This window comes from Melospiza georgiana, chromosome 9 (assembly GCF_028018845.1).
Source record: "Melospiza georgiana isolate bMelGeo1 chromosome 9, bMelGeo1.pri, whole genome shotgun sequence".
In the NCBI taxonomy this organism is placed as follows: domain Eukaryota; kingdom Metazoa; phylum Chordata; class Aves; order Passeriformes; family Passerellidae; genus Melospiza; species Melospiza georgiana.
The window spans coordinates 14,230,435-14,254,955 of NC_080438.1; the positions used below are offsets into that span (position 1 = coordinate 14,230,435).

Below are 24,521 nucleotides of genomic sequence, written 5' to 3' on the forward strand. Positions count from 1 at the left end.
AAGATTTCCAGGTATCCTTAAGAAAATTGCAAATAAATGTTAATATTGATCTGTTAGCAAGATCACTTGCACTCTGCAGATTCAGTTTTGCTGAGCAACCCCAGTCCCTTGCCATCAGTAATGGGTGGTGATGTGGCAATTCCTCCATTGCCAAAACTGAGAGGACATCCCTTGGTGAACCAAAACTTGCTGTACATGTACTCAAGCAAGGTATGCCACCTGCAGGAAAAAACCCATTTAGGAGTTCACCCACAGCAGTGCAGAAGTGCTTGCTGTTACCATTATCTAATTAAAAGAACAAATTTTTCAATTGTAACACAATGGCACAACAAACACCTCTGTTTATAGGACCTGTTGAGTGAAGAGCTACCAATAGGAAGAGGTTATCTACTATTAACCAGGTATTTTAATGTAACTACACTTAAAAGAAGATGAGGTTTAGCTCCATCTTCCATCTAAGAGGAACTTGAAAATGACCACTGGCCAAAAACAAAAGTAGACTTTTTAATTGTAGCAAAAGATTTAGGCCAAGATTATGTTTTCCATGAAGTCTAGGAGCAATGATACAGACTGAGGATGTGTGACTTCTGCCATCAGTTTAAATAAGTTACACACACTTCTGATCCAAATTGTTGAGGTCAACCAAAATTTGCTTAGGAATTGGAAAATGGCAACTTCTAGTTTATTTTCTATAATCAACAGGAAAATCTCCCTCTCTAAAAAGAGAGGGAAAAAGGAAGACCTCCCTTAAAGATAAACATTGTTCACAAAAAGCTTACTCAAATTATCGGAGTCAATACCTGAAGGTTAATGTTTAGACAACAAAGCACAGCGTGATGAAAGGAGTATTTTGTTGACACAGCACCAGGACTCTTTACTAGCTGAGGAGTGCCAGTGTTTTAACGTGGAAAGGCCAGTATCCCACCACACACAACAAATCACTGGTGCTTGTCAGATGCAGCTGCCAAGAAACCTTTCTTGCTTCAGAAAAGAACAGACTAGTCCAGCACGATTTCAGCTGCACAACTGAGATCTTCAAAGAGTGTTGATGCTGTCAGAGATAAGCCCCGGGCATTAAGGAACTAGGGGGAATAGGGTTAGCCTAAAGGACACTGCTGTACCCTGCCATGGAATACAGTCAGAAATTTTACAGCTTCTATTTTTCATCAAAAAATGCCAGTCCCTGCGTGTCACTTGATGACTCCTCTAACAAATCTCTTCCTGGATCCCACTAGCTCACTTTATCTACTCTTTGGCCAGCCATCAGTGTCAATCATCCTAAACTACCCTGACATGTAGCCTAACCTTGGGCTAGAGGCTTCAGGCTTTCAGTCTTGCTGGCTTCCAGGGATGATAAGTACTCATCCTAGGAAAACCATCTTCCACAGCAGTCTGCAGGCAAGTGCTACGCTCTGACACCCCTGTACCTGTTGAGCTGAAGTGAAAATCCATCACATTTACTTCACAAGCTGGACTACTTTTTTTCCGACTAGTTTGTAAAATACCCCTAACAGAATTATTCAGTCAATATGTCTCACCTTGTCAATAACTTTTCACATCTATTTACACGAGACAACTGAAAGCAAACTACTGAAACACCTCAACACACCTCTGCCCAATACTCTGCACCTCCTGCAAAATATCCCTTCCCTTTCACTTCTCTGTCGTGCACCCAGCATCCCCAGGCCCCACCATGCCAGCTACCTCTGAAGCTGCTGCCCATCAAGAGGGAGAGAATCAGGTCTGGGCCTCTTTGAGAAATCCCAGCAACAGACAAGGCACCTGGTCTTCCCTTCCCTTGCCTGTAGGACTGAAAGTACTTACTCCTTACTGAAAGTAAGGACTTGGACCTAGCAAGACAACTAATCATGAGGCTAGAAACAGAAATGCTTGCTACTGGAGACCTTCATCCCCTCTGCCTACCAGGAAGGCCACCAAAAGGTACAGGACGGACAAGGAAGGGACAGGGGTTATCTTGGGAACAGGACATCACACAGAGATTACACATGCCTCATTCCCTAATGAAACCAGGCTAAAGCTCATAAAACATGCAGAACTCTTCCATAATAGGAGTGCTAGTTTCAGCTAAGTTTTTCAAGACATTTAAATCAATCTGCATTTAATTCATATTTTTTCCTGAGGAAAAAAGTTCTTCACTATTCCTTTGCTGCCTACCTGCAGCACTAATCAAGAAAGAATAGATTTTAATGCTGTAAACTTTGAAAAGGAAAAAACAAAGCAATGTAACCCTCTTCCAAATTTACTTTGTTGATGAGAGGAAAATCCATTCAACTCAGAAAACAACAGATATAGCAAGCTGTAATTTTTTTTAAGGTGAAGCAGGAACTCACCAATCTCATTTTGTTAACCATCCTTAAAGATCAAACACATGCATGAGAGAGAATTTCAAACCTTGAAATACTCAGATTATGTGATACTAAATAAATTCTTACATTAAAGGAAAAAGCAAGTTAAAGAAATTCTTTAAAGCTGCATTATTGTGACCTCTTATTCCAGAGCAAGGCAGGAACTGGTTCTAGCAAGCCAATGCACCAAGAGGATAATTAATGGTTTATCATTCTCTATAGTTAAGGTTACTGCAGTCTACTGACTGACTAACTTTACCAAAACCCATTCAGTAGAAAATACCATGCCAAATCCTATAGTTTCAAAAAAACCATTCTTTCTTTCTTCCTATCCTCTCTGTGGCTGGAATCACACTAGTAGGCTGCAGCTGCTCAGCCCCCCAAGAAACCAGGAAGGTAAGAAATATTGCAGATGTCCTTATATATCTGTATCTATACCTATTCTGCCTTTCTACCCACAGCAGGACTACAAGACATGGGGTATTCTGCCTGATTATTTAAGAGAAAATTTGTTCACCTCAACAAAACTGAATTTCAGGTTGTCTCAGAGTCTGGAACAGAACAAGGACTTCAGCCTCATCCCAATGTAACACAGTCAAACCTTTTGAGCAGTCTTGCTCACTGGAACACATTTGATATTAGGAAAACCATTTCTTGAGGCGGGACTAGTGGATTTATATTCCTGTTGGCAAAAAAAATCCAGAATATTTTTTTCTAATGTTTTGACAGACGTACAATGTTATCTAAGCACAGAATTAGACAAATTATCTGGAGCAAACTAGAGTTTGAAATCACAATGCCTTAAATCCTGCAGATAGCAGGACCTTAGTAATCTTGTCATGCTGTAAGATACTAGAAAACATAAGGAAACTTATAAAGAATCAAATAAACTGTTTTTGTAAAATGGCTTATGAAACTAATTCTTAATATAAAACAATAAAAATGGCAAGCCACAAATACTTGTGTGAACTGTTATTCCTGCAGGGCAAAGGCACCTTTTGTAACATGTTAAATCACAATATACAGAAATACTTTTAAGTGTATTCACTTTGGTTTGAAGTTTTCCCCCAGTTTATAGTTAGAATGCTATAAGGTTTTGGTTCATTTCACTTACATACTGTATTTGCCACTCAACATTATCTGATCAATGATCATTTTTGGACTTCTCCAACCAATTTCATTGCTCCACCAGAGAAAAATGTAACAACTCACGAAGAAATAAAAATCAGCAACTGCCCTCTGACAAAACACCAGTATTATTTTAAAAATCTGAAATTGAGTTTGGAGAATCACCATGCCTATGGTAAAGTTTTACTAACAATCTGAAAACTCACATTCGATGGAGTGTAAGAAGTTATTCATGAAACTTATTTTTAGTAAAATTTTAATAAAAGTGATGCTTTTCACATTCTGAAGAGCTAAAAATACAGAAACTTATTTACATTTTATAACAACAAAAATGTACAAATTACTATACAAAATGCATTACCATCTCATGAAAAAGAAGTTTTTGAAAGTTCTAGGAGTTAGGACAGTACTAAGTCTGTATTTTCTGAAGAGATACCACTTTAAAGACTAAGTATCCATAACTGAACAGTGATTTTCTTCAGATTAATAAAAAATGCTTTCATGACAATTATGACTGTCATTACTTTTAATTTTGGCTGATACAAATATAACCTCGTAATAAAAGCTGCTGAATTTATAATAAGTCAAAGCCAATATATACTCTTTCCCTTGAGGTTTTTGCCACAGAAATTTTCAAAATGAGAAAAGTATAGAAACTTCTTTTTAAGGAAACAAGCCTGGCAAGAAGAATGTAAGCTACCCTTTTATAAACCCCTGTATTTGTACACAATCAGACAGTGCAGATGTTCACAGTTACTTCAAAATTACACATATGGCAATCACTGTATGCTATCTGATACACGTTTTGGAGCGGAAACATTTCAGCACAAGCTGAACACACAGAATGGCAAATTTCAAGTCACATTTCTAGTTGAAACACGCAAGCACATTCTGATACACAAAAGGAAATCTGACACACTTTTATTTTAGAAAAATATGGGACATCATATTGTACAGATGAAAAATGTAACAGATCAGCTCAGTCAGACCCTTAACTACTGCTTAAATCACTGGAAATAGTCACATCTCTGCGTTTGGGTGCTCAAATTGGAAAAAGATGCTGATTCCAAAACTTTGAGTATGGATGAATAGGATTCTATCAGCACTTCAGATTGGGTGATCACTGCATTACCTGGAGTATGACTTAAATCATATATTGGGTGTAATTCTGATAAAATGTATTTTATTTAACGTATTAAGACTAATGCAAGCCCCTACATTATACCATGACCTTAAAAAGCTGAGAGCTATTTACTGATTTGAAAGCCACCCAAAGGAAGACATCAGTTCACAAAGTATTCTGACATCAATGTACCTACAGTGGTTGTACTGGAAAGTGACTGAAAAATGCTTTGATTTTAATGCTGACAGCTTTTACTGAATGCTCCAGGATCATTCAGTTGCTCTTAAATGGCAACTGTGTAAAATCCTATTTCTAACTGAAAGGGAAAAAACCCCCACAACAATCAGTTCAAAGTAATATACAGGAAAACTACTGAAGTGCCCAAACTGTTCTAATATTCATTTGAACCCATGACTCTGAAAAGGTGAAGCATCCTGTTCTTAAACATGTATGGTCCACGGATCTCATGTGAAATCCTTTGTTACTTTCACCCATGAGTGTACTGTATGATTAGTAGAAAATCTTTATAGCACACACAAAAAAAATGAAAGATGAAACTTGCAGCAAGAGAGCATGGCAAACCTGAGAGATCTATTAGTGCATAAATCTGCTTAAAAACTAAAAAGATAGAAAGAGAGAGCTAACAAACTACAATAAAGGTTATGTCTTTAAAGCAGTAAGTTATAACAGGGTGGGAAATGTTTAATTTGCACATATGCCTGCAAAGGGGTCACTATCTGAACATAAAGAGTTGGTATTTTTCACAGCATCAGATTTATGGTAAAAAGCCATAAATAGTAGTTTTTAATGTTATGCTTTTCCCACCCTGGCAGAGAATAACATGAATTTAGAAGCACAGTAGAAGTGGAAAACAAAGAAGAGAAGAGATAGCAGCAGAGAAAGACAGAAAAGGTGAATACAGAGCTACAGAAGTGTTTATTGAGCATGCTACAGAGGTAAGCAGAGTACACACAAAATGAAATTAAACAACCATCAAACCTCCCAACTTTGTTAGAAAATTAATTTTTAATTGTGCCACTTCCAAACTATACTGAATTTTACAATTCTAAAGATGTAAAAACTCAACTAATAGAAAATATACATGACCTTTTTTTCTACATAGATAACAGAATCTATGAATCTTGAAACTAAGTACATCAATTTCAAAAAGTATTGGTCATTTAAACAGAATCAAGGTAACAGTTCAGACTGTCAGTGAACTGCTTTCAAATTAACTGGATCTGCAGATTCTGAGCCATGTTTATAGTAAAGTCAGATCAATTTCTAAATACAAAATATTTTGAAGAGATTTATTAAAACTGAATATTACAATGCAAGGTAAATTAAGACTAAAGGCACATAAACTTTGGTCCCACCTGGTTGTCAGTTTTAGAAAACTGCCACAAAATTTCCTGCAAGCATCTGCAGCAAACTTTCTTCATCATTGAAAAATACATGCACCATTTCCTGAACTAGCTTGACCAGTCTGTACATGCTCAGAAATCCACAACCATATTCCATATCTTAATTACAAACTAAAGATGGCAATATATACTGAAATGCACGTAAGTCATGTCAACTTCAAAAACATCTACGAAAAATATTCAGCCACAAACAAGACATTACTTAGTGCTGACATTTATATGATACATCCCACAAGAGTGTGTACAAAAAGGTTAAGATTCCACAATGCTTTTCACGTAGGGCTCAAAGTCACAGAAGTCACTTTTTGTCCTTTAAGAAATTAATATTCTGTACCTTGTTAATTTTAACTAATGCCTACATTCATAACTGAATCTAGACCAGAACAATGAAATACAAAAGGCTTTTTTTAAAAAAGAACACATAGCAAAAAGTAGCAAAAATCAAATAAAATCATTTTACTCTTTCAGCGTAATGCATTTTATCCAATTAAAAAGGAAATAAGTGATAAGTCAGCAGATAAAGAAATCTATCAAGCAGGAGAAAACAAAAACTTAACCTTTTTACACACCCCTGCCTAAACATATTTAAATTATCATGTAACAATGTGCCCCAGACAACCAAATTTGCTTTTTACTAGTTATGCAATTCCAGCAGTACTAATTTTCCTTTTTAAGGCACGTACGTCAACTAAGTTGAAAAAATGTCGTATTAACTTGAAATCTTTTAAACAAAACAATGGTTTATCTAAACAACAGTTGAACACTTGAAAAGCAGTTAAGAGCACTGCCTTTTTTTAATTATTTTTTTAAAACAATCAAGGAATGGTAACAGCATGAAAAAATAAAAAAACAGAAGACAAACTCTGGTCCCCACTTTCCTGAACAGTCAAAAGGTGACAACACCAAACAATGCAATACACCTTCATTCTCTATCTGCCTTTTTAAATAGTTGACTTAGAGAAAGAGACTCTCAGATGGTGACTTTCTCCCAGATTGTAATTGTGAAGATCAATCAAAGCCTGAATAGCTTCTTCTACTGTTGACATCTGAAGAAGCGCCATCTTGTGATCTCTTCTGAAACAAAATAATGGAATTAGGAACTTGAACACTACAGGGTTGCTCCTAATGTTTGCAATTTGATATATACTTTTTCTTAAGATGTGCTGCAAAATTCTTTTTTTTAGAGCTATGTGCAGAAAAGGTACTTACTGAAAAAATTTAAATGCTTTCACAGTGCCTCCAGTGTTAGCAAACAATGTGCGTAGATCCTCTTCTGCTACTGATGGTCTACAGACAGGAAGAAAATCAGCATAAGTGGGAAATCATTAGTCAGTTCAGAGTGCTGTGATTCACAGAAATATTATCAGATTGCTGACAGCAAACACTTACGGAATATTGGACAGATGAAGTGTTGCAGAAGGAGGAAATATATTTTGGAAGTTTTTGGAACCAGGTTTCTTGAAGCGGTGCAAAGGTGAATTACCAAAATCTTTAGTCAGCCCTTGGTCATCCAGTCCCTCTCGAGGTAGTTGTACTGTCTGATGTTTAGAAAGGGTAACCCGAATGATCTTTCCATACATTTTTTGTCCATTAAGATGGCTCATGGCTGAAAAAGACAAGTTTACTCAATTGAGTGCTACTTTTCAATAGCCTGTGGTACATCACACATGCAAAGAAGAAAAGCACTCAAGCAAATCAAAGGGTCAGTGTGCTAAAGGACTAGAATCAAGAACTAGGTCTGCAGACTCTTTGTCAATACTTAATTTTATTCAGGGATCGTCATATTTGATTCAGCTGTTGAATTCATTTAGGGTATCCATTTAAGTGCAGACCTTCTGGAACACGACTACAGACAAAAAATTTTGGATCTGGTGGATAACCAAGATAAGAGACAGACTAACAAATATAAACACATTTAGTTCACCTGATCTTACACAGCCTAATTTCCAAGTACTTAGACTAATAGGAATATAAACAGAAAACTAATCTTACCCAGCTGGGACTGGTTTCCATCAGCCATCTGTATAAGAGCACTATCTTTCTTATTGTATAAAATCTTCACACGCTGCACATCACCATAAACACCTTTTTAAAGTCAAAAGTAACCCAAAAGAAAAAGTTCATTTTAAAGCCAACCACCTAAGTAATATATTTTGACATATCAATGGAACATTCAGACAGCAACAAGATCACTCGCTCAAACTCAACACACTCACAAATGAATAAAGGAGATAAAGATTTTGAATAGTGAATTTTGAAAAGAATAATTTCTGATAAACCCTCAAAGCTATGTGAATGATATAAAATTAAAGACCATGCAAAATATATTAGCATGCATTAAAAGAAAATCTGTGTCTATGGAGAGATTTAAACAGCAAAAGAAAAATAGCAAAAGATTTACTATTCAACTTTAAGCCAAAGTGCTAGCTACAAATAAGAATTAAGGTGAAACAAAAAAAAAACCAACCAAACAAAAACCATAAAAACAAAACCAAATCAATAATAAAAGTATAGTGCTAACAATAACATACCGAAGAGGGTAAACAGACTTTGGGGCGTAACCATCTTTAGAAGGAGAGAAGAGCAAGCAGCGTAAGACAAGAAGAGAGAAGAGTCGAGGAAGAGCGGAGATGAACAGATCATCCATAACGAAGGGTGGTTCCCGCAGAATGGTGAGGTGGTCATGGATCATGGTTTCAAGGCGGTTAATTGGGGCAAGTTGGTCCGAGGAACATTTTGTTCAAGCACAGAAGCATGAACATAGGGAATGGAGACAGGGAACGTACACAAAGACCAGGAGAAGGGTAAGACAGGGAAGGGCACGGGAATTTGGGTAAAGACAAGGAAAGGGAAGTTGAACACACAGGGAAAAGGATGAAATGGGGGAGGGAATACAGCAATGCAGAAGAAAAAAAAATAAGGAAGTGGGGAACAAAAAAAAAATAAAATATAGGTCAGTACATAGGAAATGTAGGAATTTGGTCAGAAAATGGTTGGTTTATGTACTGTACGAGAAAAACTGAGTAAAATGTAGTCACCCAAGACAAATATGGGTAAAGTACATTCATATCAAGAGTAAACTACAGCATTTCATCTCAACATGAAAATAAATTAAAAAAAAGCATGCAATAGAAATTTAAATTTTAAAACTTTAACTGCGTAAGCATGGCTGGTTATGAAATGCAGGCAAAATATCTTTCAAAATGGCACTCTGATCTGAAACATTTTTACATGCAAGACTGTGGATGACAAAATAGTACTAGATGATAAAAAAGCTTAATGATTTACAGTGACAGAGGCCAGTTAAAAATGGAACAGCTAGACTGATACAAACTTCCCACATTTCATACCAGCGTTCACAGCCATCAAAATAAATGTAAAGGACAGTAAAAATGCAAAACTAAATTAATCCCTTTAGATTTCAGAGTTAGCAAGAAAGATACAGTTAAGGTGAAAATGCTTTGCCACCACTTTTTTATTTTTAAGACAAATGAGTAACTGCAAAGAAAAAAAAATTACTAAGAGAGACTGGAAGAGTGCCTCGTCAAGATCTTTGGGAGAACCTTCAAAGAAAAATGTGTTAGAGTAGTTCACATAAATTAAGACTCAAAAATGTGAGATACAAGCATGAAATGAAACAGCAAACAATTAGAAACAAAACAGAAATTCTAGTTTACATGATTACAGTTACAAAGGAAAGAATAGTTGGTATTCAAACATGAAGTTACCAAATCTTTCTTAGAAAAAAAATAGGTAGCTGACTGTCAAAGGATACTTTAAGTTGTTAGCTACCTAAGAACAAAAATGTATTTAACAATGGCTTTAAAACAAACTGGGGATTACTAAAAAAACAGCAAAAATACTTGGAGCTTATAATCCAAATATAAGAGGCCAAATGCAAAGAAATTATAAAATACTGACAAATGAAGCGTGACTAAAGAGGGAGGGAAAGCAAAGTAAAATTGTTTTATTTACCTCTTCATTTAAATTGCTAACCAGGAGGACTGTATTGCCACCAGCTGAAACTCCAGGCATTCCCACACGGCCAGCAGCAGCAGCTGCAGCTGCAGCAGCAGCATTTGGAATGGCCAAAGGACTCAGAGCTCCTGGAACAGCTGCAACAGGAAGCCCTAATTTTAAAATAAAGCATATTTTACGAAACACACACAAGTCATTCTTTAAAAAGTTCCTATATCACTACTAGGGCTGTACATACACTCTACACAGCAAACAATACCACTGTAAAGTTATCCAAAGGGTTATGAAATAGGTTGGTAAATTACCATAAGAGAAATGTAGAAAATTCTTTTCAGATCAAGTCTGCAGAGTTATGAGGTATAAAAAGTACTTTCTATTCAAATAACCATTATTGTGCAGCATAACTGTTTTCACTGCACTCCAAAATGCTTGAAGTGTCTAGTTTATCAAGATGGTCTAAAGTAAATGTTGATTAAATCAGTAAGAATAAACACTAATTGTGCTCTCTGCATCATTACATCCTTATTTCTCATCATTTGAGAGACATTCCTCACTTCAACTTGGTGCTTGACTAAATCCCCAACTGTGCATTTGTCCATGTGAAGAGGTTTACACACCTCACAAGCTTAGTATGAGGTGGGGAGGCAACCCTCTAAATCCAATATTCAACATGCTCTGTGGCTTTAGTAATCCAGTTCTCTGAAGAAGCATGTTACCCTCAGCTATAGCTTCAGTTGTGCCTCTACGTTTTCTTCTTCAAGGAAACTCAGGCCCTGTACAGAAACGCTGATTTTGTCTGCTCATGTCAGCGGGGCATGAGCTGAGTGTGCTACTCCCAGGATTCAGCAAAGATTCTTGTGATACATTTGCACTATACATGGTTTATATAAGAACAGCTTGATTGTATTTGATCAACACTGCCATTTGCACATCATGCAGGGTTCAGTAAATGAGCACTATTGAATCAAAACACTTTTCCAGGACAGTATGGCATGACAGATCCCCACCTGAAGGAAATTTTATACTAGGTCAATAGCAATCACTTACGTTTTAGAAAATGTCAAGCTACCAGGTCTTACTAGAGCACACCCAGTCTTCTAGTATGTCTAGACATTTCTACATAACCTAAGAAACTTTAAGCCAGTCCAGCATTTTCAGGAGTAAAGGAATCTAAAGAAGGCCAGTGAAGTGTTTATGGTTCTTTCCATAGCTGGGCACAGCACAGCCAAGTAACTCATACTTTAAAAGGCAAAAATTCTTCACAGCATCAGACTCTCCTAAGGACATTCTTTGGTCCCACCAAAGAAGTTAAAAACAATGATTTATTAAACACCATTTGTATAAAAGCATTTTCAATTATTGTCCTTCAAAACTGTCAGCAACAATCTCAAAAAGGGGCACTAGTGAAAAGTGCTAACAAAGAATGTCAGCAATGACAGTAAGGGATAAAGCTGTGTGAGCCCTAAACACAACAGAGTATTTCCAGCACAACAGTGTATTTGCAGCTGTAATAGTAAACAAATATCTAAATTGTGAGTAACGTATATCAGTATTTGCTATTTTGAGTAGTTCTTATACAAAATATTTTGTATGTTGTGATTCAGTATAACACAGCTGTTGTTTATCCAAAGCTTTTTTCTGTGACATCTGTAACATTTTTAGGGGGGTTGAAGAGGAGGGAGACTATATCTATTGTTTCATATATGAGGTAAAAAACAGAAGAAAAAAAAATTGCCTGTGATCATTCATCTGAAACCAGCTCATTTAGTCCACTAGTAATTTCCTCCTTCTTTCAAAAAACATTAACACTCATTGAATATTGTCCAGTTTACAGACTCAAAGATTTCTAAAACCTTATTTTATCACAGGTGAGGATGTAGTAGATGAATGAGTGATGATGCATGCAGGCTAGACCATCTATTTGATTGATATGTTTTTAACTGATTACTTAGCATACACAGATCTCATTTTTTGAAAAGGTCAGACAAATTACAAAGCCACAGCAAATAGCTGTGAAACAGAATTTTTGGTCTGCAGTCTCCACTGTACTTTGATTTGCCATTCTGATTAAAAGCAATGAGAAGCTTTTTAATAAATAAAAATAAGAAGAGTTTCTAGTATGAAAAAGTTACCATGTAGCACTGTTTAGGACTCGTATGAAACTATTTAGAAATGTTAGCTATGTTGTCAACATGATCAACTAGTATTAGAAATCTTTGTCATTAGCTTTATTTTAGCTTCCTACAACTACAGATAACAGGCTTTTGTTTTTTTCAAAATATTACTGGAAACATACAAATATTACATATCTTCTTTCTAGCCTTTTGAGGCCTTTTCCCCAATGAAGTTAAAACACAACATATCACATTATTTATTCCCTCTCAGCTTATCCTTTCCTGTGACTTCCAAAATGCAAATTGCTAATGTCATTTTCATAGTAGGCAGATTGAAGTATACTAAAAATATATTATCAACTTCCATGAAAAGCACAGGCACTATAATCATCTTAATGCAGGTAAGTAAAACTGACCAAGAACTTTTTAAAGTCTATAAACAAGGGTTTATAGACCTGTTATGAACCCTTTTTGTGGCTCTATGTCAAGTAATCACCATCTACTTGTACTGACTAGTTCCTGTCATGCTTCCTATGGCTTTGGGGGAGACAGCAGCTTAACACCTCTGCTTAACAGCTCACAAAGCTACAAGAGTTACATCATCAAGTTACATTTACTGAAGTGGAGCATTCACTTCACCCAAAAGGAAACCGAGATATGTCTGGTATGGAACTAGTGCAGATTTAAGCACCAAGACTAACAAGATTTACATCCTGTCACTAAAACTAAAGCCATAAAATTGTGTTGAACCTAAATCTCGCTTTTGACATATGGAGTACAGTACACTCTTAGAAAGCCAACAACAAAGTTGCACCCATGCTTTGTACAAGTTTGCAGCAAATAAAAGTGTAACATAAGCAAAAGGAAGAAGTGAATTTTGAAATCAATGAAATTAATGAATTTTCTGTCGGCAATCTCATTACATACATATAAAAGATTGCTACAGCAAGAATTTTTACAGCAATGCCACATGTGCATCTCATGGTATTCTTTCTGAAGAACAGGACACTAAACTCCAAATGGAGCTCCACTCTTTCATGGGGAAATATGCCCTCTGAGAATCACATGTGAATAAGGCACAGCCTTTGTGTGTACTTTACAACAGTAGATATGAAATGTATCTTTCAAATGTATCCTGAGAATTTCAGAAAATTGTCAAATACAGTGCAATATTCAGTAGCCCTAGCTACAATATTTACCTCTTCTGGGTTCACATCATTCACTAAGTGCCTTCTATCTTTCATAACAGAGAGCAAAGGCCTCTCTTTTGCAGAGTAACTCAAACTTACTTCAGTTTGGCCAAGACTGTACAAAAACCCAAGAAATCTATGTTGTTTTTATGTTTTCTTCAAAACAAAAATGAGAAATTATCCAAGAAAGCAAAAAAAAAAAAGACTAAGTGGGAAGAACAATGATCACAACATAATAAATCAGCTTGTATAAAAATAATGATTCTATATCTGAGTGCTATTACATTTTAAAGAGTGAAAGGTGCTCTTCCCAAAAAACAATTTGACAGGAGTAGGAGCATGCATTGATTATTTTGGTAATAGTCAGAAGATAGATATATCTGTACCTTTTTCAGAGCATTTCAACAACTTCTGATGAACTCAAAGGCTGAGGCAGGATATACAGAACTCCTATAACATATCACTAGAAGTGCAACTATAGATTTTTTTCTTTTATTCACAGAAACTACAGGTAGCACCAAAGGGTTTGGGTATTTTAAGCAAAGAGCATAATCTTTCCCCTTTGAAGGAAACCAGCAAAATGTTAGTTTCATAATCTAATATTACAAATAACCATTTAGCATGAAGAAATCATGCAAATCATGTTAAGTCTCTCTTACAAATTAGGAGGGAAGGTGGGCAAGGTGGCCACAGACAGGAAACATGAAAGAGGCAAGGACAGACTTTGGGATACAAACTGAACTAACAACCTTTTCTAGTACTTTATGCGTTTGTCAATTTGTCATGCAAGTTTTCATTCATTTTTTGCAGTACTTCTAAAGGCAATATAATTATGTTACTACAATTCAGATCACAGTCTAGACTGAACCATGCCTGGGCCTTTGGACACTATTGTAATTTAAGTTGTTAGAAGAATTAATGAATATTTGCATGAAGTGGCTGTGCAATACAGAAGAAGAATGTAAACATCATACCTAGAAGAGAGGTCTCCTTGGCAAATGCAGCAGCAATAGCTGGGTCCAGAGTTGGCTGTCCATCGCCAGATGGAAGGTCAGGACGAGTGTAGTCCCTGCTCTTATCGTTGTTGTACTTGACATTCAAATTCACCAATTTGGAAAAATCAATTCGCAGGGTACAGCAAGCATTATAAATATTCTGACCGTCTAAGGCCTGAAAAAAAGATCACAGTTTTTTAAAAGACACAGTAACAGTTGGTTGCACAAGGTTGGGGTTTTTGGTTGTTTTATTTTAAACAAGGTCAGTGTATAGATATTTATCTGTCATACTGTCTAGCTTAAAACCAATTAAAATGCATTAACCTCTCAACATGATGCCAGGAAGCTCCATGTTTCCTTCTTACCTAGAAACTGTTTTTATGCACTAAAGTGGCAAGGGACATTTTAACACTGTCGAAGTTAAAAACTTAAATTTTGTCTGTCGAATACAGCTAATTAACCTGCATTCCATAGCACAGCTTAAAATTAGACATAATGCCAAAGAGATTTCTCAAAAAAAAAAAAAAAGGAACAAAAACAAAAAGTCAAGAATTTTACATGGAAAATCAACTGAGAAAAAAAATCTAGACTTAACTACCATGTTAGACAGCCATCTGTTAAAGCATAATATATAGATTATTCCTGCATGCTTCCCTTCTCCGCTTAAAGGCAGTTAGTGCCAAAAATGAGACAAAACCAACTTTAACTGCTAACCTGATGTTCCTAATACTCTTTTTTAGAAATCCCATTTTCACAATTAATTGGTACTTCTAAAAGAACGTGTATTAACATGACAACTAGGACTCTATGAAAACACTTTTGTAAAAGAATTCAACATATACACACACACACTCATATATATGTGTGTCTCCCTTAGCCACCAGGCAAGTCAGTACCTGGATTTGAGTCCATTTACATTTTGGGCATATCCTCCTTTCACTCTAAGCACTACGAGTTGAATATGGGAGAGTTAAAAATACAGAAACTTTTGTAATAAAGTCAGTTTAATTCTTAGGGAGTGCTAGGAAGTGACGATGCAGCTCATCTTAAAAATTAGCAAATTAGCATTCAATCAATTAATTATTTAAATATGAAGCTACTATATATATACATATATGCACTGAAAAAAAAAAAACAGACAAAGCAAATTTTCAAATACACACATTTGTTTGGACTGAAAAGTTAGACTGAAATGTACCACTTCTGGACCTGAGCTAGCTCTTGCATTTAGCAGGGTTACATCTGTAGCATACCTGCCAACTCACCCAGGTTCTAGTAGGGCTTACTATTTTAAGCTTAGCACTGCACAAACCTTGTGTGCCTGCTATTTTCATACAGTGATGCATCTGGAAACTGAACATCTTGCAGACACCCCTCTGCTAGGCCTGGGCCAGCAAGGCTGTCACCACAAAACATTATCACACCTGACATCTCCAGGGCTCACAAAACCACTTAAAAGAACGACCACCATTAGCAGTCAATGTAAAAGAATGTGTAAGTCAATGAAATTATTTTGCCATAGCTCAGAAGGTCTAACAACATATAGAAGAAAAATTTAACTGGAAAATCTAAGCATTGTATCAACAAATAGCAATTAAAGAGAAACTCCTATGCTTGAAATTCAGCTTAAAAATGCTTTATACAATATTTCAAAAGCAAAATTTACTGTCCTTATTCATAGAACAAGCTTCATTAATTAAATCTGTATTGTTGGGGTGGTGGTGAGCACCACCATTACAGCATACACCATTTGCTAACTCTTTAATACATGGTGGCAAAGCACAATCCAAGATTCCTGTTGGTATTTGGGAAAAGAGTATCACTTGAACACTTACACCTAAAAAAGTTTATATTGAGAATCTACCATCACTTTTAGAAGACTTCCTACCTTCTAAAATCCACTAAGACATGGACTAGAGGAAGGTGCAAATTATCCAGCCAGAGTTTACTTACAGTCAATACAATGTCACTACTCAGCAAGGGAACACCCAATCCCATGATGAAGCAAACAGGTGTGAACTCTTGAGACTGAAAGGATATATTCTTTAGCCTAATCTGAATCATAGGACCCAACAAGATTCATACTTTATCTCTGTGTGGAGTCTGTAGAAATACTGACTGGTGGCTTGCAGAAAGCTGCTAAGTTGATGGAAATATTTCACACTTAAGAAGTAGCAAACCAAGATATATCTGTGTCTGGAGTTTCTAGAGTAGTCAGGGTTTAAAGGGAGCTATACAAGTAACTAAACTTCTACTGAAACACCAAAAGCTCCTCTTTCTTCCAAAATCAAAGTGACCAAAAATACATATAAAAAGTACTGCACAAGTGAAATTTCTTGTAGCTGGAGGATAGATGGGCTGAAAGAACATCTTGAACAAGAAAGGAAGGAGATGCACTCTTAATAAGGACTGCAGTCAAACTCTAGGAAAGGATACAAGAACAAAAAACAAAGACCCTCACCCCAACCATCTCTACCAGCAGCATCATACACCTCATACACCTAACAATGCAAGAAAGATTCTCGCCAACCAGCATTTTTTCAAGATTAATTGTTCACATCTAAAGTTCACAAATGCGAATGTGTGTCCTGAGCTCTTACTTGTATAGCAAAAGAATGTGCAACAAACCCTCAAACACTGTTCCTCTCAGACATCCTGAAAAACATGACACCAGCCATTCACTGCTAGTGAATGTAAATACAACATCATCTCCAAGAACTCCAGTTACTGCTAAGAAACTTTTCTTTTGTGTATTTATTTCACATGCGATACCACACCACATCACACACGGGCCAAACCAAGGAGATCAAGAATCATGAGACCTTCTACCAATGTGAGCACCATTCTTCATCTTGCCTGTATCAGCAAACCCAAAAAACTAAATCTAAGATTTTCAGAAGGGTGTTAAGAGCTAAAGGCATAAAACCCCCTCAAACCCAAGGAAGGAAACATTCTCCAAAACATACTCCAGCTCAAGTAAGTACCTCAAGGTAACTGAAGGTTGCACGGCAAGTATTTCTTGGGAGAAATATGTGCCAAGTGCATCCCACAGATCTGTGCATCTGAATGGAGCATAAATTGTGCTCCTTAGAACTACAGATGTCCAAAAAAGCCTAATACAATAATAGTGGATAATAGCCCTGCAGCTCAGTATCCTATCTGAAGATGTCCTTTCTTCCATTCTGCAATAACCACCTGAAGTTCCTACAACATATTTTAGGGCAATGCAGACTGGCAGAGATCTTTTGCAGACTGCTACCAGCACAGAGCTACCCTGAAGTTGAGAGGCAAAACAACGGGAAAGATGACATGGGCAGTCAAACTTCACTGGAATCTTTGGATCACGTGCAGGCCAAGGAAGGATCAACTGGCACACTGTAACAGAACCTCTAGTGTTATTTTTAACCCATGCTGGGTCAAGATGACCTGCATGCACTACATACGAGCCTCTGCTGATTGTCTATAGATGAGTCATTAATGACTGTTAATATCCATGATTTGGCAAGAATACTTCCAGTACATCTGCATGAAGGCAATGCTCTGAATTAGTCAGCTTCTCAGACACAATCACCAGCACTCTCATCTCATGGTACACCAAAGTACTGGTGTTCAAATATTTAAATCTGCTGCTTATGCTAAGAGTACTCATCGTTTACAATGAAAATGGGCTATTTTTAACGCTTAGGTATCTCCATATGCATACAGACATCTCCAGACAAAACCTTCATTAGCAGAAGCACAGCAGCTCAATGTGCTCTACTCCTGCCCATTCTCAGTTACATTCTCCACCCTGGCTAGACTGCTGCATTATACAGAACCTGAAGCTCCTGGTTTTCACCCCAGGAACCCATAACGATCCAGCCTGAAAGTGGTGATGAAACAAGTATCAGTGAAGCCACTGTCCTTTTACAGGAAATGAGTTTCTTACAAAACAAGCAGAGGAGGAATAAGGTTTTTCACTAGCTGCTCATTCAAATTGCAAAAGAGATCCCACAGGGCTAGAGGCCTCATATTGCACATTCTTGTCAGTGTCACTGTTTTCTCAAAACCTTCAAATGCTTAGCATCTCTCCTTGGTACTTACATCACTTGAGTTTTTCAAATTGCTCTTTAACTTCCTTAGTAAGTCTTCAATTTCTATTAAGGCCATATTCAGATTTCCTGTGAAGAGGGCCACTGGAAAATTAAATTTCCCCATTATCTTCTACAGTAACTTGGATGGAAAACAAATTGAAAACTTTACTCTTTTACCATGTGTTTGATCTCGAACTCCATGCAACTTAATTGTAGCCACCACATCATCTTGCTTCTACATCCAGATGTATATAAGCTGAAGAGGTTTTTTTCCCCTATCACCTGACTGCTTCTTTCCTTCAGGTATTTTTGTTCTGGTGGCACTACATGTTTTATCACAGTGGCTTAACTGCAAGAACTGTATTCTATTCTATTTAGTTTGTGAGGCAGTGGGGAAATAAAACCTTCCTTCCGATTTAGCATCCTTTAGTAATTGCACTTGGCACTACTCTTAACATTTTGTATGTTTATGCATAGACTGGTTAAAATATGAAACCATAAACCTAAGACCATTTCATTTTGTCAATAAGGCCCCAACATTACTCTGACAATCACTGCACATACAGGAGTCACTTATTTAATGAAGTTTTGTCATTCACACCCACACTACAAGTGAACAGGCACCCTAATGAAAACATGCAAAACTGGAGAAACAAATACATGCTGGGTTTTTTTAAGATCAATAGAGTCCCGCAAGCTAGTATCAGTTTGTCTGAAGTCAAAAACAGCAAGAGATTCTTAGATTCCTTTCACACTTTTACATACCTCATCCTTCCATTTGTAACTTCTTTATAATATATTCCTAGAATTACACTGATAATTTTCATATCACTACAGTCCATTTTGCAGACGTCATTTTTCCATTAAATTTTCTGATAATATAAATGACTTGAAAAATGAGGTCAAAAGCTTTAACACTTGATGTCATACTTTGCATCAGAAAAGCACTTTGAAAGCAGCAGTAACATCTACTACTGAAAACTACTGAAAAATGGCTTTTCAAACACAAGTGAAGCCTGAATTACAACCTTCTGTAACAAATATATTTAGCATCCAACTATTTATCACATATTTCAAATAGAAATCTAAATGTCTACAATTGATTTCAGCAGAACTTGTAGGTTATGATGTAATTTCTGTACCACTAATTTAAACCTGCAAGGTCCATTCCAACCATACCAATTCTTGTGTAGTACAGTGATATATCTGCATCTCTCTTGATTCTGAGGCACAATCTAAAATTTGATATTATTTCAACTCTGAAAAGGACATCCCTAATTTAAATTGTGTTCCAGATCTACAAGTATTTCCAGACTGTTTTTCTGGAGTAGATTATCTTAAAGCCACCATAAATCAAGGTGCAAATCATCTCTTCTGTCTTGTTTTCCAAAACAGCATGAAAACTTACACTCTGTTTTTTGAAAACATGTCCAATTCTTTGTGATCCCTGTCTTGACCATCTCACAGTTCTTGACTCAGTGCCGAGTATTTCATTTGGTGATAGGGACAAAAATGACCACCATCCACCACTTAACAAAGTCTTTATTTCAATATAGTCCTCATTCTTTACAACAGAAAATTAAGACCATTTTTGTCTTTCCTCTACCAAGAAGAAAATTTGCCAACTTAGCCTGAGGTGTGAGCTTTTCAATTTTGTGAAGTTCTCAGCTAGTCTGTCATCTACAGGCAATAAGCACTTTCTATGCTGCCAAGCAACACTTAACCAGCACATCAATTTTAATCAGCCTTCCTCAAACTCAGACTGCATGTGAAAGTTTGAAAATACAAATTAATTCCATTTATCTCTTGAAGATTATAATAATAATAATAAAAATCTCACCTTCCCCTTTGGTTCACCTTTTCTACTGCCACAAATGTGAACATATGCCATTCAATTAATTCAAACCATCTGGTCTAGATGACATGCTGTTGATCTTTGCCATAATTTATCCATAGGTTTTCTCCTGCTATAATGAATAAAACCAGCTACCTGTTCTTGCCTCTCCTACCCAGGATAGGAGAGTTTCTATAAAACAAAAGCAAGATCCTGCTCACCCATCACTGCTGCAGAGCTTCTTCACACTCTGGTCACATGAGTAAACTGCACTCTTTCTACTCTTTCTTCTGGGCATTTATGGTTACAAATAAGTTTAGATTTTCTTTTTTTTTTTTTTTTTTTAAGGATACTATAACTAAATACTTTCACAAATCTGTAACTAATCCACAAATCACATTTTTGTATGGATGCTTAAAAGCACCTGCCAACAACAATTCAATAGGGTTACTAAATTTGCTGCTTACAGTGAATTAATTATGCATCACCCTGCCATCCTACATTCTTACTTCTGGTAGACATTTTTACTATTGCAGTCTTGCATATTATTTCATCTCTGTGCAGTCTTACTATAATATTTGTTCATACAAATGTCTGAAATATTTTAGACACAGTATCCATAAACATACTATCATTAAACATTGATTTCACACAGTATAACAACTACTATTTTTTTTAATCTCAGAAGATTCACACACATGGTGGAGGAGTATGACACATTGTTATGGCAGTACTCTGTTACATCAACATTTTACAAATACTGAGAGTACAGGAAGATCTCTAGCCTTAGAAGAGAACTATACTTACTTGTTTTGCTTGCTGTGCGTTTACTGGATCACCAAACTGCAGTAAAGCTTGAAACTGGTTATTCTTTGTGAATGTGATTATCTTCAATACAGCACCAAATTTAGAGAATATCTGCCAAAACACATAGTACAGTTTTACACATCTGTTTCTCCCAACCATAGCTCAAGCTACAGTGAAATCTGACTTACCTGATGAAGAACGTCCAGGGTTACTGGATAGTACATGTTGTCAATAATTATTCTAAGTACTGGACTCTGAGCTGGAGTCACTGCACTCTCACTAACAGTGGTCCCACTAATGGGAGCGTTTGATGCCTGCACAGCTGTCACTGCCTGAAGAACAGCCTGGGCCCGCTTAAAAAAATGACAGAAGAGAGATTTTCTTAATATTTCAAGATAACAGCTTGAAATTAGTCAGAAATATTAATATAGTTAACTCCAAAAACACAAAATAGTCCACTAATTTAAAACTCAGAGCTACAGACATAACACAACGTTAAGTGCAATGCAGTCTGACTCTGTGAGAAGGGCCAACAAAAATGAAAACAGCAATTAATTCTTATGTCACATTAAGGAGGAACTTCAAAAGGCACCAATATCAATCTTTCTAGTAGAAAGCTTATTGTTCTACTAGTAAGGATAAAGAACGTGAGGATTTTGTAGGTTTCAAGATTCGTTCCTTTACAGGAAATAAAGCTAAACTAACCCACAAACCAACCAAGGAAAAACCCCAATGCTAGGAAAGCAGAAGTACTTATCTTACGTTCAAAAGATTGCATCTCAGCTAACATTTCACTGCCATTTTAATTATGTAGAAGGTTATAATAGGAAGGGAAAATTCTAAACTAACATGTCCAAACTTCTCAGTTTTAACACAATGAAATAATTCAAAATACTAACATGTCAGAAAGTGGTATCCAGAGAGGTAAACAAACTGGTGTCTGTTATCCACCCTCTTTTGTAAAAAGAAAAACAAAATCCTCTCCACATATGGCGTTTTTTGTTTTTAAACACAAGTAGGATTTTAGAAATTCACAGGTAACCATGATACCACAAAACCACACATCTATGTAACTACTTCCACTTCCAAAACTGACAGTATCAGAAAGATTTCTTTTTCTAAGAAAGAAAAAGTGCAGAAAAAAGAGGTTCCATGTAATACTTTCATTACAGTCGCCTTATGAAGCAAAACAATACAAAACAAGAGAGAGAAGTGAGCATGCCAGGTAAAAATAATAACCATCATATTAATGCATACTGCATGTTTTAAAGGTATTAAGAGATACTACACCATTTCATGTCTCACAACTTACATGATATTCCTCATATTGAATCAAATCAATGAATAAGGAAAGGGGGAAAAAAAAAGACCTGGTGAACACCAGTTGGGAAAACAAAATTTACCTCTACATTTAACATTAATTACATTGAAATGTCTTTCAATTACACTTCTTTTCCCTGATGCATGAAACACAACTTTCAAGATAGCCAGATACTCGGCTGAGTTGCATAATTATTTCCTATTCTTTCTATAAGCACATATCAATTAAATATCAGTCCTTACAGTGACTGGAAAAGTTCAAACTGTATAACACAATGAACTACAACGTGCAAAGCCAATTTTAACATATGACCCTTGTCAGCACTGTCTATATGTACTTATACATCATATTTCATTCCATTAAAATTAACGTGAGTACATGAAGGAACACAGAACTAAAAAATGGTAAATATTAAAGTTCTTATGAGTATTTTGTCAAACAAGCTCAAAATAACATCTAGCATCATACCTAAATAGTCATTTGGGAGGGTGGGTAACCTCTATAAAAATTAATCAAAGTATTCTAAGGAACAAGACTATTTAGAAAGACCAACAGAAAAATCAACACTATACTTGATCTGAACCAAAATGTCTTTCAATAGATTACCCTGAAATTGCTTCCAAAGGCAACAGCCATAACTTTACTATTTACATGTCCTAACAGAGGACACAATAGAAATTAATTTGGCACTTACACTGTTTTTTGTATCATCAAAAATGCAACATAAGAAATTAATCTTCAAATAACCATCAGACTTCTGGTAGGTTTGAGTCTCTTATCGCTCTATAGTTTGCATTAATTGGTCACCACATTACTTGTGCCAATTCTTCAATTATACTAAAAATAGACATATGTATCTGTATTTGTCATGAAATAGGTCCTGGGGAGGCAAGAGCAAAATGGAGATCAAAATAGTGGTTTTTATTGAGTACATTTGTCTCTAGAGTGACCACTATGGTATTATTCTCCAGAAAAAGCAGATCACAAGCTGAGGTTACCAGTGGTAGTGATCATGCAAAGCACTGAAACTTAGGCACTGGCATTAGCCACTACCACTAGGGGAACTCAAATTGGCATTGGAATCTCAGCTCTCAGAACAAGGTAATTCTACCATCCTACAGTCTCTAAACTAAGACAAAAACTTTGAAGTTATTTAGAACTTTTAAATAACTATTAAAAACACACTTGAGAACCTCTGCCTCTTGACATCAAGGACACATTAAGAAAATTTATTGTAATGGAAAGATGGCACAGAAAGCAAACACCTTTCAGTGCCACAAAATGGAACAATCATAGGTAAGACCACAGGAGTGTTAGAATGTGGACAAAACCAAATGATTCAAACATGGCACATGAGCCAAGAACACGTGCCATGCCTCATCTTCTACAGTGTCTGCATTTGTGATACTACTGAACAGTAAATATACCTGGTTAAGTGTGTTATCAGTCTTTAGTTCTTTATGATTGGAATACTGGATATAAATGGGTTGGTTACGAAGATGAGGTGTCACAGCAGAATAGTAATTAACCATAGTGATAGCTGCTTCTTCTGTGGCAAGTTCCAAAAATGCCTGCAATTAAAAGAATTAAAATTTTCAGTATTTACAAAGTAGGTAATCTTCATATTAGACGTACATAAAAAAACAAAGGGTTTGATAACACATTTTAACAATTTGTATCAGTCTTCAGAAAATGTCATTCTACACATTCCAACTTTATTTGCTAAACTACTTCATCTCCAAAAATTCATCAGTGAAGATGCAAGAATAAATATTTCTCTTCCAACTAAGTTTTTGCTTTATGTAGCTGCCAACCACCCCGTTTGTCCCCAAAATTTACTAAAAGAGAGTGTAAATTAATTTAAAAAAATAAAGGAACAAAAGCACTTTTTTTCTAGAACACTTACTGCTTCACACTTACTTCAACACCATTTTAACAATATATTTTGAAATCAGACAGTAAACATATGAAAAAAAACAAAAAGCATCAAATTACCTGGTTTTTCCCTTTCAGCATCAGGATGTTGGTTACTTTACCAAAAGGTAAACCTAAAGCAATAACTTCTGTTTCTGTCACTTCCCCAGGCAATTTCCTGATATGAAGAACACGAGAAGGAGCCCCATCCATTTTATCATCACCTTTGAATTTCTTGTTGTCATTACCATTGG

The 24,521-nt window shown here is 36.1% G+C and overlaps 1 protein-coding gene across 11 annotated transcripts in view; it reads right to left on the reverse strand.

Moving 5' to 3' along the window:
* Positions 1 to 3,733: 3,733 nt before the first annotated feature.
* Positions 3,734 to 24,521, reverse strand: part of PTBP2 (polypyrimidine tract binding protein 2) — a 242,079-nt gene continuing 221,291 nt past the window's right edge. For 8 of the 11 annotated variants that reach the window (XM_058030340.1, XM_058030338.1, XM_058030339.1 and 5 more), the window contains 11 exons: positions 24,349 to 24,521; positions 23,781 to 23,924; positions 21,221 to 21,385; positions 21,033 to 21,143; positions 14,298 to 14,493; positions 10,017 to 10,171; positions 8,573 to 8,606; positions 8,034 to 8,126; positions 7,431 to 7,647; positions 7,251 to 7,328; positions 3,734 to 7,115 (listed from right to left, as the gene is read on the reverse strand). In XM_058030340.1, coding sequence (XP_057886323.1) covers positions 6,983 to 7,115; positions 7,251 to 7,328; positions 7,431 to 7,647; positions 8,034 to 8,126; positions 8,573 to 8,606; positions 10,017 to 10,171; positions 14,298 to 14,493; positions 21,033 to 21,143; positions 21,221 to 21,385; positions 23,781 to 23,924; positions 24,349 to 24,521 — 1,499 coding nt within the window. In that variant the 3' untranslated portion in view covers positions 3,734 to 6,982. The remainder of the gene's footprint in view (positions 7,116 to 7,250; positions 7,329 to 7,430; positions 7,648 to 8,033; positions 8,127 to 8,572; positions 8,607 to 10,016; positions 10,172 to 14,297; positions 14,494 to 21,032; positions 21,144 to 21,220; positions 21,386 to 23,780; positions 23,925 to 24,348) is intronic. The other 3 variants (XM_058030336.1, XM_058030334.1, XM_058030333.1) reach the window with 3 other exon arrangements.